General features: G+C 40.7%; 2 protein-coding genes and 1 long non-coding RNA gene across 3 annotated transcripts in view; all 3 read left to right on the top strand.

Annotated features, from left to right (window-relative positions):
* The first annotated feature begins 1,234 nt into the window (after window positions 1–1,234).
* vdac1 (voltage-dependent anion channel 1) lies at window positions 1,235–6,984 on the top strand. Its single transcript, XM_086012847.1, has 9 exons — window positions 1,235–1,395; window positions 3,128–3,197; window positions 3,262–3,311; window positions 3,454–3,606; window positions 3,721–3,773; window positions 4,655–4,882; window positions 5,336–5,486; window positions 6,007–6,064; window positions 6,227–6,984. The coding sequence occupies exons 2-9, from the start codon at window positions 3,131–3,133 to the stop codon at window positions 6,316–6,318; spliced, it is 852 nt and encodes a 283-aa protein (XP_085868973.1). The 5' UTR covers window positions 1,235–1,395; window positions 3,128–3,130; the 3' UTR covers window positions 6,319–6,984.
* A 586-nt stretch (window positions 6,985–7,570) lies between these two features.
* Window positions 7,571–12,847, top strand: c17h5orf15 (chromosome 17 C5orf15 homolog). Its single transcript, XM_086012273.1, has 3 exons — window positions 7,571–7,736; window positions 10,064–10,872; window positions 11,445–12,847. The coding sequence occupies exons 1-3, from the start codon at window positions 7,622–7,624 to the stop codon at window positions 11,577–11,579; spliced, it is 1,059 nt and encodes a 352-aa protein (XP_085868399.1). The 5' UTR covers window positions 7,571–7,621; the 3' UTR covers window positions 11,580–12,847.
* Window positions 12,848–12,937: 90 nt separating this feature from the next.
* LOC147133106 (uncharacterized) overlaps window positions 12,938–17,219 on the top strand; it is a 30,704-nt gene continuing 26,422 nt past the window's right edge. The window contains exons 1-2 of the long non-coding RNA XR_015081828.1: window positions 12,938–12,963; window positions 13,176–13,241. This is a non-coding gene — a long non-coding RNA (uncharacterized LOC147133106). The remainder of the gene's footprint in view (window positions 12,964–13,175; window positions 13,242–17,219) is intronic.

The raw sequence follows: 17,219 nt of genomic DNA, 5'->3' as shown, positions 1-17,219 counted from the left end.
AAAGCGGGGATAAAGTAGAGCTATCAATGAAGAAAAATTGTATGAACAAAGTTGAAAAAGCGGATGAGGGTTGCGGCCTGTCGAGGGAGGGAACAGTACATTTGACTTGCACAAGTTTGCAGAAATGTCACATCCCCCTTCAGTTAGAATATTTAATATTCAGTGTACTAAAGTGGCATGCTTTTTATAAAAGCCCCCGCAGGCGACAGACAACATGTTTTCTTAATCTTATGAATTTTAGCTTGTTAATCCTTCCCCAGAAAGAATTAAGTCCCGTGGACAAAATGGAGCAGAGTGTTGAAAATAATCTAAAAAAAAAGTTTGATAAATTAAATAAAACAAAATAAATAGAAAAATAGTTTAAATTACTTTGAATTTTAGGTATTAACTGTTAAAAAGTATTGTTAGTATAACATTGTTAACATATTGTTTTTCAAATGTGTATTGTTTATATTAGCTCAAGAGAATTTGTAAGAGAAACAATCTAATATTTAATAAGAAAGAATTTGGTTATTAATGCATGTTATTGTTAAAACAAATGTTTACAACTGAATGTAAAGTAAGACTTACTATTTTCAAATTGTTTTACTTTTTTAACATCCACTAGATGCTTCTATAACATTGCAGAATTAATATTTTTTTCAATTACTATATTTTAGTATATCATAACACATATAAATCACATTTTAATTGCAGAGAATAAAAACAGACAACTTTGTGACTGAGTCAACAATTCTGACATCTGGTGGCCACAGCACCATAGTTCACAATCAGCGACATTTCATTACATATATAAATGACTGCCTACTGCCCACAGACAGCTGGGATAGGCTCAAGCATGCCCCGCGACCCTTGTGAGGATAAGCGATATATATATATATATATATAGCTATTACATAACACTATCTTGTGGCATGTTGGTGCCATGGAACTATGTTGAAGTGAGTTGAGAAGCTTCACTTTGGCAAAAGAAAATAGTGCTTTGCCACCATCTTGTGGCATCTTCGTGTCAGGAACTATGTTGAAGTGAGTCGAGGAATAGTGCAGCTGCATTCCGTGCATTTAAAAGTTTTTAAACGTTAGAACGACATAGCCTAGTCGAAAATGTTTACTCCACATTAGCATCTCCACGCTTCCCTATTTTAACAAACTATGCCAATAATATAAAACGTTCAATAAATCAGAGGTTTCTATTCCCGCTGTGACCAAACAACTCAAATGTTTTCCTCGGCATCGAACTATCTTGCCCCTCCAAAAAGCTCCACTGTTGTATCTCTGACGGTGTTGCGTGACTTGTAACGTACTCTACGTGGAGCCGCCTCCTTCTTCTTCATCCTTTCTCCTCCCTTTCTCCGTGACTGTCCACACGCTTCAGACTGGAAACTGCACACTGAGGTATGGATTTGAAAGTCCAAAATCGCCGGTACTGCTTTGGGTCGGCGGGGTGTTTCCAGACCGGCTGTGTGTCATACATGTTAACTCATAGCTTTAGCATTTTAAGCCGTAGAGGTGAATGGGGCTACGAGGCTAGGCCCGCTGTTAGCTTGACAGCTAATGACTTACAGTGCGGTCGTTTGTCACATTCAGGCCGCACGTATTCCGTTAAGTAGAAACAACAAAGCTTAATTCGTCGGGAATACCACCTTTTGACTTGTTAACAACTGCACGTTTAGTAAATATCTACTACAGTGAAGTTAAAGGGGGGCGTTTGCCCCCTGTCCACCTTGGAGGCTAGTAGCTAATGCTAATGGACAGAACGAGTCATCACCTTTTTAAACCAAGTACACTTTTTGATGGAAATATTAGTCACTCTAGTGAAAAAGGGCAAACAAAATTTGATATGCTGTGGGTAATCCGTATCCATTAACCATTAGTTTGCATCAGTAGGAATTCACCATTTACAACCACTGAAGCCCTTGGAGTTTTTATTACAGACAGGCAAGGACCTTTCAAGCTTCTTATTGGCCCTCAAGGACTTTTGACACCTTTTGGAATCTAGGTTGACAAAGCAGACGGAAGATGAAATGAATTATTGGATGGAGACATCAAAAGTTGGATTTTGTCCATGCTAGTTAGGCGATAACTACAGGTAAAGGGTGCAGTTGTTAGTTAAAGGTCTTCTAACACGGCATACAGAAGGCTGAGCGGTAGGATCTCCTCCTCCAATGCCGATAATAAAGAAGGAACTATTCACCTGTAGAAACGTTCCACATTTCCACATACCCACTATCTTAATGCCCCTTCAAGTTATCATATTACCTGCGTGACTGTTGAAGTGCGGAAACTGCAGTGCTGTCGTAACTCTTTCGGTTCAATGACGAAAGAGCTTGCTCAAAAGTGACATGGTGCAGAAATCTAGAGAGTGGCACCTTTTTCCATGATTAGTCTGTAAAGAATTCACGTTTAAACAGCTTAATCATTTGAAAGGCAGTATGGAAAGGTTATGGCTCAGAGCTAAACCCACTTACATTCAGATGCAACCTCACTACATTCACTTTCCACCAGCTTGTCGTGTTAGTTTATGTGGTTTAGTAGTATTTACAGTAAGGCTGCAATTTTTTATATCAGTTTGACTAATTCAATTTCATAATCATCATTTTTCACATCGACTGATGTTATTGCTTGTTATTAGCTAATTTACTATAGCCTACCCTCACTTGTTAGAGTGTATTGTAATGCTCCACAAGCAGACTTTTAACTCTACACTCTCATTCGCTGACACCCTTGGTACTCGCCAGACCAAGCCCCGCCTTTTAAAGCCACACACATCCAAAGTCACTGATACTGATACATGGTAGAACTTGAGGATTGCGACCCCAAGTGGGCTAAATTAGCTGCACATTACATGTATGTTAATTTGTGCAGTAATGCAAAATCGTTTTTTCTTTAATCTGCGCAATCAATTGGAAAGTTTGTATAATACTGAATTCTAAAATTGTTTGAGAATCGCGGTCATAATTTACTGTGGCATGTTTTGAGTCCTGCAGCAAACTGGTTGGGCCTGAATGAATTGAGCCCTCAGCTGCTTGTAGTGGCTACGCAGAAATGACAAATAGAAAATCAATGTTGTCTGTCCTTTCCTCCATTGTGTGCTTTCCTAACAAGTCTTCCCATCTCTGCCTTGCAGATCATGGCCGTACCTCCAACCTATGCCGACTTGGGAAAGTCCGCCCGGGATGTTTTCACCAAGGGATATGGTGAGCAGTAAAGGCCAGTAAAGGAGTCTGAGTAGGGGATTTTTACTTATTGTTTTCTCCTCAGGCTTCGGGCTCATCAAGCTGGACTTAAAAACAAAGTCTGAGAGTGGACTGGTAAGACCTCGGCACTCCTGATAAGATTATCTTACGCTGCCCCCACAAGCTGAGCGGACTTAAATGTTTTAGGGCAAGGTGCCAATTTCAATAGTTATCATTGTCGCCACATTCACGTTATGAAATTTTTCCGAATGAGCAGGAATTCACCAGCACGGGCACGGCCAACACCGAGACCAGCAAGGTGGCCGGCTCCCTGGAGACCAAGTACAAGTGGGCTGAGCACGGGCTGACCTTTACGGAGAAGTGGAATACCGACAACACGCTGGGCACCGAAATCACCATCGAGGACCAGGTGGGTGCAGAGGCGATGAGAGCTGCAGCGTGAGCGCAGGCTTTATTGTGGTAGCTGTTTCCAGGTGAGCTTATGTTTATTTTTAAAAAGAAAATGTGTGATGGTTCCCTGCAGTTGGCCAAGGGTCTGAAGCTGACGTTTGACTCCTCCTTCTCACCAAACACCGGGTAAGATCATTTTAACAGGTAATTAAGATTGGGTTTATTTGATTTATTAGTTTATGTAAATTGGTAAAAAACATTTTTTATTTTGTTTAGCTTTTACTGAGAAGTTTTCATTTATTTTTTTTATTTTATTCTTATTTGTATTTTGGGGGTTTTACTTTTAAATTGTAAAATTACGTGATCGGAATATTCGATCAAAGCCTTTTATTGGCGATCAAAACATCCGATCACCCGCAGCTCATGCTTGGCTGCCGCGAGACGAAATGGCAAAAAAGTTTATTTGTTTAATACGCGACGACGTCCCTCCATCCAAAAGCATCACTCGCGCCGGCCTGCAAGCAAACCCCGCCCGCCGGAACGCTTGCCCGCCCCAATAGATGACTCATTGTTTAAAATTAAAAAATACATATGCACAAATAAGTGAAAAATAATTACATTCAGAATCATTTTTTCATCTATTACAATGTATTAAGACATTTTAAAATATATTGTAAAACATTTGCAATAAATTTTGAAAATGAAATATTAATGAAAACACAAACAAACCCCCACAAAAACTAAAATACAAAATAAAAAGATTTTTTAAATGAAAAAACAAAATAAAATGAATGAAGAAAATATGTTAAAATACATATAATTTAATTAAAATTTAAGGCAATCCATAAAAACGTTTTTAAAAATTCAAATGAAAAACATTTTTTTACAAATAAATTATTTTTTATTTATTTGTAAATTAGTCGCCTAATAAATTATTTTTAATTTATTTGTACATGTGTATTTTTTTTATTTTAATTTGGAATGTAATCAAATGTGTCAGTTTTACATTTTGTATTTCATTCCCAAATTGCTTAGAAGTGTCATTTTTAACTCTTGGCTCCTTCTAGCAAAAAAGGTGGCAAGCTCAAGACGGGCTACAAGTGCGACCACATCAACCTGGGCTGCGACGTCAACTACGACATCAACGGCACGGCCGTGCACGGCGCCGGCGTGGTGGGCTTTGAGGGCTGGCTGGCAGGCTACCAGGTGACCTTCGAGGCCGGCCGCAACCGGATCACCCAGAGCAACTTTGCCGTAGGCTACAAGACGGACGAGTTCCAGCTGCACACCAACGTGTAAGGTTGAAGAGACATATATATTAGCTAATCTGTGCATTCGACAACATTGTGGCTCATCTTAGCAAATTTAGGTTTGGAGGTTTGCCTCGACTAGTACCGTTTTATTTTAATCAGGCACGAGAGGAGTATTGAGTTACTGGTGGGTGCCTTGAAGTTATTTTTACATGAGCGATGGGATTTAACACGCTGCAGGTGAGGCCGAGCTACTTGCCCGTTCAAAAGGAGCAAAAGCCCCTTAATTGGAAGGGCGAGACAGTTAATGCCACTCGGTGGGTGGGGGCAAGGTTATGGCCAAGTAGGCTGAGAGCCTCCCCACTGAGCTCAGAGCTAAGCCTTGCGTCTTGATGAGGTCAAATGAAGTGTATCCAGTGTGTACAACCCTCTGTCGTGAAACGGTATGAGACAAAGATTTTCACTTGAATTTCAACTTTTTATTTCTGATGCTGGCAGAAATGACGGCACAGAGTTTGGCGGCTCCATCTACCAGAAGGTGAACGAGCAGCTGGAGACGGCCGTCAATCTGGCCTGGACCGCCGGCAACAGCAACACCCGCTTTGGCATCGCCGCCAAGTACCAGATTGATCCCGACGCCTCCTTCTCCGTGAGTGGCGTCACCCGCTTTGTTAGCATGCTCCATGGAAATAAATAGTTTTTTCAATTCAGCAGCTGAAGCTAGTTTAACTTGGCATGATGACTTTGCAGTGTGTGCCGCAAGTCTATCACGAATAGGCCCACAAAAAAGTCAAGAAGCCATGACAGAAAAGACACAGGACACCTGCCACTTTCGGTCAAAGCCACCATTTTAGGGTCATTTTGGCCTTTTCCATGGGTCCTTCAAAGACTAACTTGTTTTACAGATTTTGTTCGTCTGCAACATAATTTGTATATATAAATAATATTGTATTGTATAAGATGATGGATGACGCTAAACTGAAACATTTTAGATTTCGTCATTGCGTGGTGGTGGAGCATGGTGGTAAATTTTGATGATTTGCCACAAAACAGCAAACCAGTCTGCTTCAAGTGCCCGCTAATGGCAGAATTACATAAGATGCAACAAACCTCATCTGCCCAATGTATTTTTTTACATGCTTGATTACTTCATCTGTCATCTCTCACAGGCCAAGGTGAACAATTCCAGCCTCATAGGCCTGGGATACACTCAGACTCTCAAGCCAGGTGCGAACACTCATTTTTATACACAGTTCAGTGAATTTGCGGAAAATTAAATTACACTGGTGCCTTGAGATGGGACTTTTGAGCAGATGCTGAATCACGAGACTGGTGACTCTGTCGTTTGGTTCTGTTTGACTGTATTATACTTTGTGTGGTCTGGTTTAGGCATCAAGCTGACGCTGTCTGCCCTCCTCGACGGCAAGAACATCAACGCCGGCGGCCACAAACTGGGCCTCGGCCTGGAGTTCCAAGCGTAGGGCACGCGCGCACGCCTCGCCAACGCCCCCTCCAGTCCACTCCCAGCATTGCCCCAATGAAAAATAATTTATCCCTCACAACCCCACCACCCCTTCCTTTTCCTCTACCGTAGATGTGCCACAGCTGGAGGCAAACCGGTGGCCACCCCCTCCCCCCACCTTACCCCGAGAGTCGAGCGCCACCCACATTTAAAGGACCACGTTAAAGGGAATATTTAATATTTTGAAACAACCGAGAACAAAAGCGGGAAATTTGAAGCGTGTTGCTTGCAAGGGAACGAGTAGCCTTGCGCACATCTTAATTTTGAGTCACGTGGTTGTGTCCATTGTGTAGCTGTGCAGAAGGAATGACACTAATGATGACATGGTACACATTCCTCTTTCATGAGATCAAGATGGACACGCACCCATACACACTACACCCCGATGTGTACATTATTTTTGTCTTGTCTTGTTACATAGCAGCATAACAACAAATTGTATTTTATGACCAGACCTGTGTAGCGTAATCCACCTGTGAAGTCTTAAGACCCGCTGGATCAAAATGGACACTCATGGATGAGAGTTACTGGATTGAAACAGGAAGTTGCGGTCTTCCATGGATGCTAAATACTATTCCTGATGGTATTTTCATTTCCTGAATAAATAAACATCTCAAACCAGCAAGTGTTTGTTTTCCTGTTTTTAAACATGCAATTAAAGTCATCTCTCCAATGATACAGTGCAATGTATTGTAAGAAAACAATTTATGATATTTCTCCATATGATTAAGAAATGATAACTATTACATTGTAGTACAACGATTGTGTAATAATTTATTGGAAGTAAACCATGCATGATGCATCATGACAAATTTAAGTGAGAAAGAGAACACCTATATAGTCACCGTTCCGACTATCGATGGTATTGTATACGATAACGTCATGTCTACGAAACTGAAAAAGACAAAGCGGTTTTTCCTATGTTATCCATGGTATCACGATACAGCAATTGTCCATATATTGGAGCAGAACCATGTATAATGGAACACAAATTCACAATGTCAATTTTAATGGAAAAATAGAAAAAATGTCGAAAGCCACCTCTCCGACAATATTTATGAAGCCTCACAAATTTAATTAGTAAATATTTCTGAGTCACGTTTGTCTTTCCAACATTACGCAACTTTTTCTAAACAATTAACCAAACGTTTGTGAGTCATCTCATTTTTTAAAATAATTACGACATGGCGCAGACGTCCTACGAAGCTATGCCACAGCCTAAGCCACGCCCCTTCATCCTCTCTCTCTCGGCATAAACCAACATGGCGACGATGGGACGAAGCAGGAAGGGTTTCCCTCTCTGCCTACTTGTTGTCTCCTTCCAGCTTCTGCTACTCGGCGGCGTCTTGTCAGCTCCGACGAATGATACAACCATTGGTAAAGTATTCTTGTCACACGGCGGCGTTTTTTTTTTTTTAAGAGAATTGAGCGTCCCGCAGTGCTTCTTGTGGCGAGCAGAGCGGGGCTAGCACCTCAAGCTAGTCAGCTGAGGTGACAGCTCAGAAATCGCATGATTTTACTCTATTTTGAATAAGTATTACTTATCTTTAGAATTGTATAACATTGTAGGGAAATGTGCCGTAAAATAGAGCTCGTCCGCGACGTGTCATTTGTCGCGAGATCTTATCGCTCAACGTGATTTATGCAAAGTGTAACTTATGGCGCCCAGGCTTCTGGGTTAATTTAGATTTAATTTTTGTATGATTATTATTCAATTTAACTTAGGTGAAATTCTCATTAAAATAGCTCCTAATTAGAAGTACTTCTTTTTTTTGCTGAAAAATCGAATCAATTAGGGATCAGTATTTTTCAAACACTGTGCCGCGAGATATTGTCAGGTGTGCCGTGGGAAATTATCTAATTTGTATGCCTGTGTGGTCCAGCGCCTGGCACGTAATTATGTAGTTACTACGTTGTACTACTATTCCATACCAATAGGTAGCAGCAGCAGCAGCAGGTAGCTAATTGTCTTTGTTTCGAGACAAGCGAATTAGTGACGTGAGTTTATCTGTGACGCATGTTTATCCAAACAGGCCCATGTTTCACACTGAGTTAAGTATCAATATGAAACATTATAAAATACTTTTTTATTTGTGTTTATTTAATTCCTATTCAAGACCTTATAATATAACGTCACTCTTCAATGTTGAAAATGCTTATGTAAACAATATAAAACTTATATTGTTAAAATAAGCCTTTTTCTCACAATTTCAGCTGGTGGTGTGCCGCGGGGTTTTTTCAATGAAAGAAATGTGCCTTGACTCAAAAAAGTTTGAAAAACACTGCTATAGATAATGCCTTTTTTTAAATTAAATTTTAGGGTTTTCCAATTTTCATTGGACACAACACAGTTATTATACTGTGTAGGGAGAATTTATTTACTCAATTGCATAGATTTGCAAATGTTATTTATCTGTTGCCTTATTTTATGTTGACCAACTTTGTGCTAAGTACTTGAATGCAACGATTCCCCAGTATAGTATCTCCTTATCTAGCATCCAGGAGCTTTAATTTACTGAACGGTGGAAAGTAGCTGGGACATTTATTTACGCTTACCAGCTAATCGGTTGAATAATTTATTTTAAAAACATTCGATAGCTGCAGCCGCAGTCTGTCTTTGTGTTTCAGCAGGTAGTTGCTGCTGCTTTTGTGGGCAACAGAGCTCAACTGAGCTCAGTTGTATGTAATTGTAAACAGTACTGTCTATGAACTTGGATAATTGCACTTACCATTTTTTTCACCAATGGGAAAGGGGGCCATTTTGATTAATGATGTCATTATGGCAAAATGGAGTATATCACTAGACCGAAGGCAGCTGATTAGAAGTTATAATGTAAAATGTATTCAGTAAAAAATGTAATGAATACATCAATAATAATATTTGCTAAAAAAAAAAAATTATAAATTGCATCTTATAATATAAACTGTGTCAGGTAAGAAAATAAATTCAATCTGAGCAGGGGCGGGGTGGCCATCGAGAATTTGGTGAAAATATGTGCATTTTCCCAACCGGCCTGTGTATTTCCAAGTCGGTCGTGGCCATCATGGCTACCTGCAGCTGGCAACCCTTCAACCGCCCCAACCCCACCCGCACCACCCATCAAGGATTACGTTTCAGTGCGTGACAGCCGCACCCCGTCGCCGACTACATGTCGGCGCATAACAGCCCGTCGCTGACAACTTTTTAGCGCATGACAGCCTTCAAAGAAAAGAAAATGGCTTTCCGTTTGCTAAACAGTGTATCATTGCGGTATGCGTGAAGGTTTAGCTTGTGAATGCATGTAGTCATGAGGTTTCCTCATGCCACAAAGCCCTCCTGTTCACTGACTGTTTATGCTGCGTGTGTGTATGAATAGATCCTTTTTGCTTCAAATCCCCAGTGAACTCTTTCCTACTGAGCAACGCCTCTACGTGGACCGATATTCATTTACAAGCTAAAGACAAATGTTGGTAGCCATCGGTGTTTGAAAGGAGGTTTGTAGTCGTAAACCTATAGATGACGAAAAATAGCTCTGAGTTCGGTAATGTGACGTTCGCAAGCTGGTAATGTGCAAAAACATAAAGAAGCAGTGTTTCAGCTCCATTTTGTTAGCTGGCTGTCATTTCTAGGTTGTTTTAAGTCATTTCACGTGGCTATATCCTGATACGATATATCGGTCGAGTCATTGGAACGGTTGAGTCATCGTTCATCTTTCTGTTTGTAGATGCGACCACTGAGAAAGCCAAGGTAGACTTGTCTGAGAGTTCTCCCCATACCACAGTTGGCAAAAGCAATACTCAGACGGATACAAAAGTCTTGACGACGCAAGACGAAGCCGAGCCATCGACCGATCCCAAGATTCCCAGTGCGGCACCTGTCCAATCCAAGCCCCCGCAGCTCAACCCTATCCAAACTGAAATCAACCAGCCGAAGGAGAGTCAACCCAAAACGAAGCAAAACGACGACGACGACAATTTTGCTGTGGTCATCGGTTCCTCGGACACGGATGCCAAGCAAACGCCCGACGAGACAAAAGGTAGCACGCTCCATGTGACGAACACCACGGCCTCACCTGTTGTGTCCAAAACTCCAGAAGCCACCACCACCACAACCGAAAAAAAACCGGAACCCACCAAACCCACCGCGGAGGAGATCACCGTCCTCGACATAAAACCCTCGGAGGCGCAGCCCGCAACCACCTTGCAGGAATTTGTGTCAGACCTTCTGCAGCCCGCCGGCAAGGACTCCACAGCTCACCTGGACCTGGAGGACGACGACTACGATGCCGATGAAGAGGACGATCCGGACGCGTACGCCGACGGCTTATATCGCCTGGAGGCCAACGAGGACGCCGGCAAGGACCGGGACCAGACGGTGATCCGGCTGGAAACGCCTGACGTCAAGGAAGACGTCAGCCACAAGCTGTCCGGCGTCTACAACACGGAGGACGAGGACTCGCACTTCTTCTTCCACCTGGTCATTCTGGCTTTCCTGGTGGCCATCATCTACATCACCTACCACAACAAGAGGAAGGTCAGTGGCCTCTTCTTCCCTCTTGTAGCGTGTTCCATTTGAATCAAATTGGAATTGGCATTAATCGAATCGCGTCTTGCAGTCCCCTTCAAAAGGACTGTTAACGTCAAGGTCAATTTCTTTGTTTTAGTTATATACTGAAGACATTTAGGTTTCAGATCAAAAGATATGTGACAAACGTCGAGAATTGCAGCTTTGATTTCATATTTACATGTAGATGTGTTAAACAACTCAGAACAGAGACTGGCCTGAAGTATACAGTTTACAGCAAAAACAAAGGAATTGACCTTGCGGTTTCGGGGAGGGTATTGTAAGGCAATTGCAGTTCACTTCATACTAAAACACCTTATTGCAGTACGGCTTCATTTATTGCTTGTGTTTGTTGAAAAATACATGGCATGAGAACTGTAAAAAAAAAAAAAAAGAAAGATTGTATATTAAATCATAATCGCAATACTGAGTCAGAGATTATTTTTCAAAATAGTTCAGTCTTCACTATTAATCAATTAATTATTTATTATTTAATATTATTTATGACATTAATTGCGATTTTATTCCCGACTTCCTGTCAGATCCTCCTGCTGGCTCAGAGCCGCCGCTGGAAGGAGAGCCTGTGCTCCCGCAACACGGTCGAGTACCACCGGCTGGACCAGAACGTCAACGAGGCCATGCCGTCCCTCAAGATGACGCGCGACTACATCTTTTGAGCCATGGCGCTCGGAGCTGTTGCGCCCTCTCGCTTGACTGGCTTCCGCGTGGTTGTTAAGTGGCCATGTTTGCCCCACCCCCGTCTGTCTGCATAGAGAAATTTTGTAATTATTTCCTTCCACGTTTTCACTTTGTCGCTAAGTCAATATTTACGGGGTTGTTTAATTTAATTTCTTTTGGGTGAATTTCCGCCTTATCCGCTTCGGTCTGGATTTGTTCCATTGGAGTGCAACATTCCAACAAATGAAATGACACTCAGTGATTACTTTGATGCAGGCATTATTTTCCTACTTTCTGCCCACTTCCTGCCCCCTACTGGCCAGATGCTGCCATGCAGGACTCCTGGTTGGCCGCTTTGTTTTATGACTTCGGTGAAGTCGTGTCCATCACCCGCACTCACTAAATACACTGTTGAGGTGACCCAAAATGCGCCCAGAAGGGTTTTTTTTTTGCAGCAAAATTCACATGGCAACTCCATTCGGACAAACGTCGGGCCACAAGGATGCAAATTTAGATAAGAATAATTCACAGTCCAAATAAAACAGTACAAGTTAGCTTTTTTCACAATTTTCCTCATTGGTTTAAAATTTTTTATTTTTTAAAATCGCCTTTTAAAGAACACAAGGACAGTGTAGTATCAAATGGGAAAATCAAGTTTAAGTTGACTGAATAATAACTGAGATAATTTGAAAATAAAATAAATGGTAAATAGCCAGGTAACCTCCAATAGAATGCAGTAGCTATATATAGAAAACTGCACTATTAGGAAAATACTTAATGTATATATTAGTGAAATGATGAGTCCACTACTTAATTGTTTAATTTTGATAAATGGCAATTTTGTGTTTTGTCTCCAAATGTGTAACAAAATACCTTTCCAAAATGGCCGCCTGTTGGTACGCATGCGCAGTATGGCTTGTTGGCGGCGCTACTTCAGAATGATTTTTGGGGTAATTACGTTGTTCAACAAAAGCACGCTGCTCCCACTTTGTTCAAATTTTATTTAAAAATTGAATTGTATACTTTTGTTGGACATGTTGGTGTGGCTACTATAAGTCATGCCCTTTTTTATTTTGCCTTTTTTTTAAATCACCATTTCATGGCCTTTTTGGTACTCTTTCTCATAATTATGTAATTATGTAAAAATAAATAGGCACTGTAGCTGAAGAAATGGGAGGATAGTTACTTTTTGCACTGTGGAAGAGAAACTGCTCTCGCAATCAACTAGAATCTTTTTTTGTCAATAAAGCACAAATAACGTCAATAATTTGAGCGAGTGTGTCGCTTTTTGGTCAATAAAATTTGGTCTCGACGTCAAGTGGAGGCCATATTGTTTTTCGCCATTTGGGGGCAGTATTACGCCGTGAGTAATTCAATGGACAGGTGAGCGCAATTAGATTGGCTGACTTCACAGCAGGGAGGCTTTAATTGACAGAACAAACATTTGCTACCGCTCTAATTAAATAAAAACAATTTTGTTGAAAATTACACAAACTGAGATGAAAATGATATAATGTGACGGGTGTTTCAAGGGACACGGACGTTTTCAAGCATTTTTGTGTTTTGTGCATTTTTCACACGATATCAACGACAAGTCTTCTAGTGCTGACAAGAGAAGTAAAACAAGATGAACCTATCGTCGAAAGTAGGATTCAACCAAGGTACGCCAAGCTTCACATTGTACTGTATTTATGATTAATTTAAGTAAGGTTTGGGAACTGAGTCATGAAATGTTCATGGTCATGACGTTATGGTAAAAAATGTGTAGAAACCAAATATTTTAAACTTGTGCTTAGCCAAAATGCATACTGTATTGTGAACCCTTATGTTTCTGCTTCCTTAGTGTCAAGAAACTAATTTAAAGTTTGTTTGATTTAGACAGCGATAGCACTAATCCAGTGTGTTGGTGTAAAGGAAATATGTTCGAGTGAAATGAGGTGTTTCATTTAAACTTTAATAGTCATTTGCTGCCATCTTGTATCCAAAGGAAATTATCAACCTTTTTAATGGCTGGCATCAATTACTGACGGATTTTCAATAGTGCCAGGGCCATTGCTATAACCTTGTTGTACTTCTTTATATTCTATTTATTTGTTATTGTGTGTTTGATTTAGCCATATTAGCTCTCTTAAAAGCAGCGGAAAAATGCATCTATCTCTATATATTTATACATCTCATCTGATTGATCGATTATTGGAAGTTTATTCTGTCATATTGGAACTGGCCCCAGCCTAAAAATAATCCATATCGGTTGGGCCATAAAGTACATTATATTACATTATATATAGAGTGCTATTTTTCTTATTTAACATATCATGTTACAATAACTTTTGTTGGTTTTGGGGAAAGCTAGAACAGATTTTCATTGGTCCGCTCTAGTTCAGGTGCGTCCCAAGACTTTTGTCGATGAGTGATATTTTGTAGGACCTGTTCATCAATTTTTATCCGTTTGCTTCCTTCCTTTGCCAGCGTTTTCGATGAAGTCTCCGCTGTTTTGTGTCATTTTTGTCTCTCGCCCCCCCTTCTAATTGTTTGATGACTGTGCCCCGTCTCGCTGTCACATCATCATCAAGCGTCTCCGTATGTCTGTCCGCCACCACCGCCTCTTGCTGGCTTTGATCACCTGAACGTATGCGGCTATTTTTATTTTTAGCCACCTTTGCATTTCATCGTCGCTAGTCTGTGTCGCGTCGTCATTCGTCGGTAAATGTTTTTATGTTGTTTTCTGCCACAGGGGAGCTCTTGTGGAATAGATTTTTGACTGCGAGGCGGCAAGACCGTGACGTCTTTATTAAATAAATACTGTACCGGGTTATTCTTTTCTGGGGGAAGATTTGACATCCTCTAATAACTTTAAAATTGCTGTCATACTCTATGTTTACATTTTTTTGCCACAATAACGAAAAAAACAAAAAACAAGATGAAAAAAAAAATTGTGGAAGGGACAAAGAAGTGATGAAAAAATGGGGAAATTATTAAAGCAAAAAAGGCACAAAAGATGGTGCCCATGGTTTCTTTGGTAAACACTTTGGAATGCGCACCATTGTCACCTACTGGACTGGGGAGGAATACCATTGACTATTTTAGGGCTGTAACCATACAGAAAAGCTCAAGGAAAAGTCAACCCAAAACATTTCTTTCCAATAATATGTTCTTTGCCGCCCCACAAATCTAAACATGGTATTCTGTGTTTGTGGAATATGAGTTAAGAAATAAAATCCATCTGTTTTTATACATCTCAGGGGGTGGCGATTTTGTCACTTACTGTTCACTGAAAATGACATCATAGTTGCTCAGGGCTCACGTAACAGCCAAACATGGCTCAGCTTCAGAAAACAGGTGAGCCATGAGCAACTGTGATGTCATTTTCAGTCGGAGATGGACAAAAACGGTTGCATTTTGCTGCTTAACCCATTAAAGCCTGAAGCCCCTCATGAGACATCTCTCTAAAACAGGGGTCACCAACTCCGGTCCTCGAGGGCACCTGTCCTGCAGATATCCAATCTCTCCCTGCTGTAACACACCAGTTAAAATGATCAGGATCGTTATCAGGCTTCTCAAGAGCTTGCTGATGAGCTGATCAGAGGCTGACAGTCTGGAAGAGCAACCACCTCATGTGTGGCCTCTGCTGTCCCTCGCGAGCAGAAAAGTCAAGCTTGGCTGGTCTGAGTTGCTTTTACAGTCCTAATAGTAGGCTTGTCTTGATCTTCCGAGTGGAATTCCCTGACACCCTTGAAAACCTGACATTTTCGCCACCTACAAAAGTAATATCTCAGCCTGTGTAGCAGATAGAAACATAAAACCAAAATAATTTGAGATCTTAGACATGTGGCTTCCACACAGGCCCGAGTTTATTGATCTTTATAGTTTTAATCAAAGATGCAAGTGAAGCAGTATTTTTAATTTATAAAAATCGAGTAGTAATTACAGTACCATGCCGTATTCTCTTACAAAGACGTTGAAATCGCGATTGTCTACGAACATATATCTTAACGCATTAAGGACGGGAGCGCATTAGCGCGTTTCTACCACTAGAGCCGGGAGCGCTGTTGCGTCTTTTTACCTTTAAAACCGGGAGAGCGGGTACGTCTGTATCTTTTTTAAATCAAATTCTCCACCTCTTAGCCAATTTAATGCATCAGAATATACATGTGACGGTGTCGTGAGACAGCGGAGGATTTCGCAGATTTTTTTTTTTTCGAGCCGTAGGCTAATGGCGTATGCTGTCAATCGCCGAGAGCTCTGAAAAAAGTAACGGCAGTGATATATAGACGACGCGCTTGTGGACTTTGAACCAGTCGAATGTGTTATGATATGGTTTGTGGACAATGACGATATTGACGTCTTTGTAACCGAATAGAGGATGGTGATTACCATTCGATTTTTTTCTAAATTAAAATAGTCCTTCTCTTGCATTGACACGTTATTTTTACATCTTCGAGTTGAAACAGTAAATAATAATAATAAACTCTGTCTGTGTGAAAGCCGTCTTTCTAGGTTCTCTAATTCTTTTGGAATGATGTTTCTGTCTGCTACAGGGGCTGAGATATTAATTATTTTGTAAGTGTTGAATTTCTGGGAAAACTTCAGGTTTTCAAGGGTACTTCCAAAGGCGACCTTTAGGTTTTGGGGAGCTGTTGAGCCAGGCGCTTTAGGCCTTAATGGGTTAACCGCACATCACGTTTGGATGGTTTCACAGCTTTAAAGTCCGCAAGTGTGTCGTCTATATCACTGCCGTGACTTATAGCAGAGCTCCCGCGATCGACTGTGCCGCCATTACTCCTCGAAAAAATTCCGGATACCCTCGATGACTCGCATGTATATTCTGATGCATTTCATTGGCTAAGAGACCGAGAATTGGATTAAAAAAAGGAAATGACATATAGGCTCTCTCGGCTTTAAAGGGAGAAACACGAAACAGCGCTCCCGGCTTTAGTGGTAGAAATGCGGTTATGCGCTCCCATCCTGAATGGGTTAACTCATATTCCACAAATGCAATATTAATCAGAATGCCGTGTTTAGACTAGCGGAGGCGCATAGAACATATTGTCAAGAAAATTTTGAGGTTGACTTCAACTTTAAGATTCGATTCCTCATGACTTCTGACCCATGGTTCGATACATAATTTGATTTCTTATGAATAAATTAGTTAATTCAGGAATATAATGAACACATTCAAATTACAGCATTAGTAGTAGCCATAGTTTTGCTCTCCCTGGTCAGATGAACATCACCGGAGAAAGTTATCACATGACACACAGTTGAAGAATTCTTGCAGAAAAAATGTACAGTATTTTCAATTTAGTCTTACGTTTGTTTAAATAAACTTGAAATAATGATTATAATAAAAATTAATTGTATTAGCTTTGGTAGCACTGTGAGCTCATTTGACTGCGTGTTGCGGCTCTGCCATCTCAAAGTTGACACTGGTTCGCGTCGCAGAGTATCGCACATTTACGATTTCCATACTATCGTTACTTGCTTAAATTTTAACAGTAAAAAAAAACCTTTATTATTAGCCTGGACAGGATTTTGCTTGCCTAAATTACATTGCAATGTAAAAAAAAATTTTTTAAAATGGGATCACCCAACCTTACTAACCTTACCTACTTAAGGTCTATTAACACAGCAGGAAACTT

The sequence above is a fragment of the Filicampus tigris genome, chromosome 17, assembly GCF_054856515.1.
Source record: "Filicampus tigris isolate MCC_2025a chromosome 17, RoL_Ftig_1.0, whole genome shotgun sequence".
Classification (NCBI taxonomy): domain Eukaryota; kingdom Metazoa; phylum Chordata; class Actinopteri; order Syngnathiformes; family Syngnathidae; genus Filicampus; species Filicampus tigris.
The sequence above is the reverse complement of the archived record's forward strand: the minus strand, read 5'-3'. Positions and strand labels throughout refer to the sequence as shown.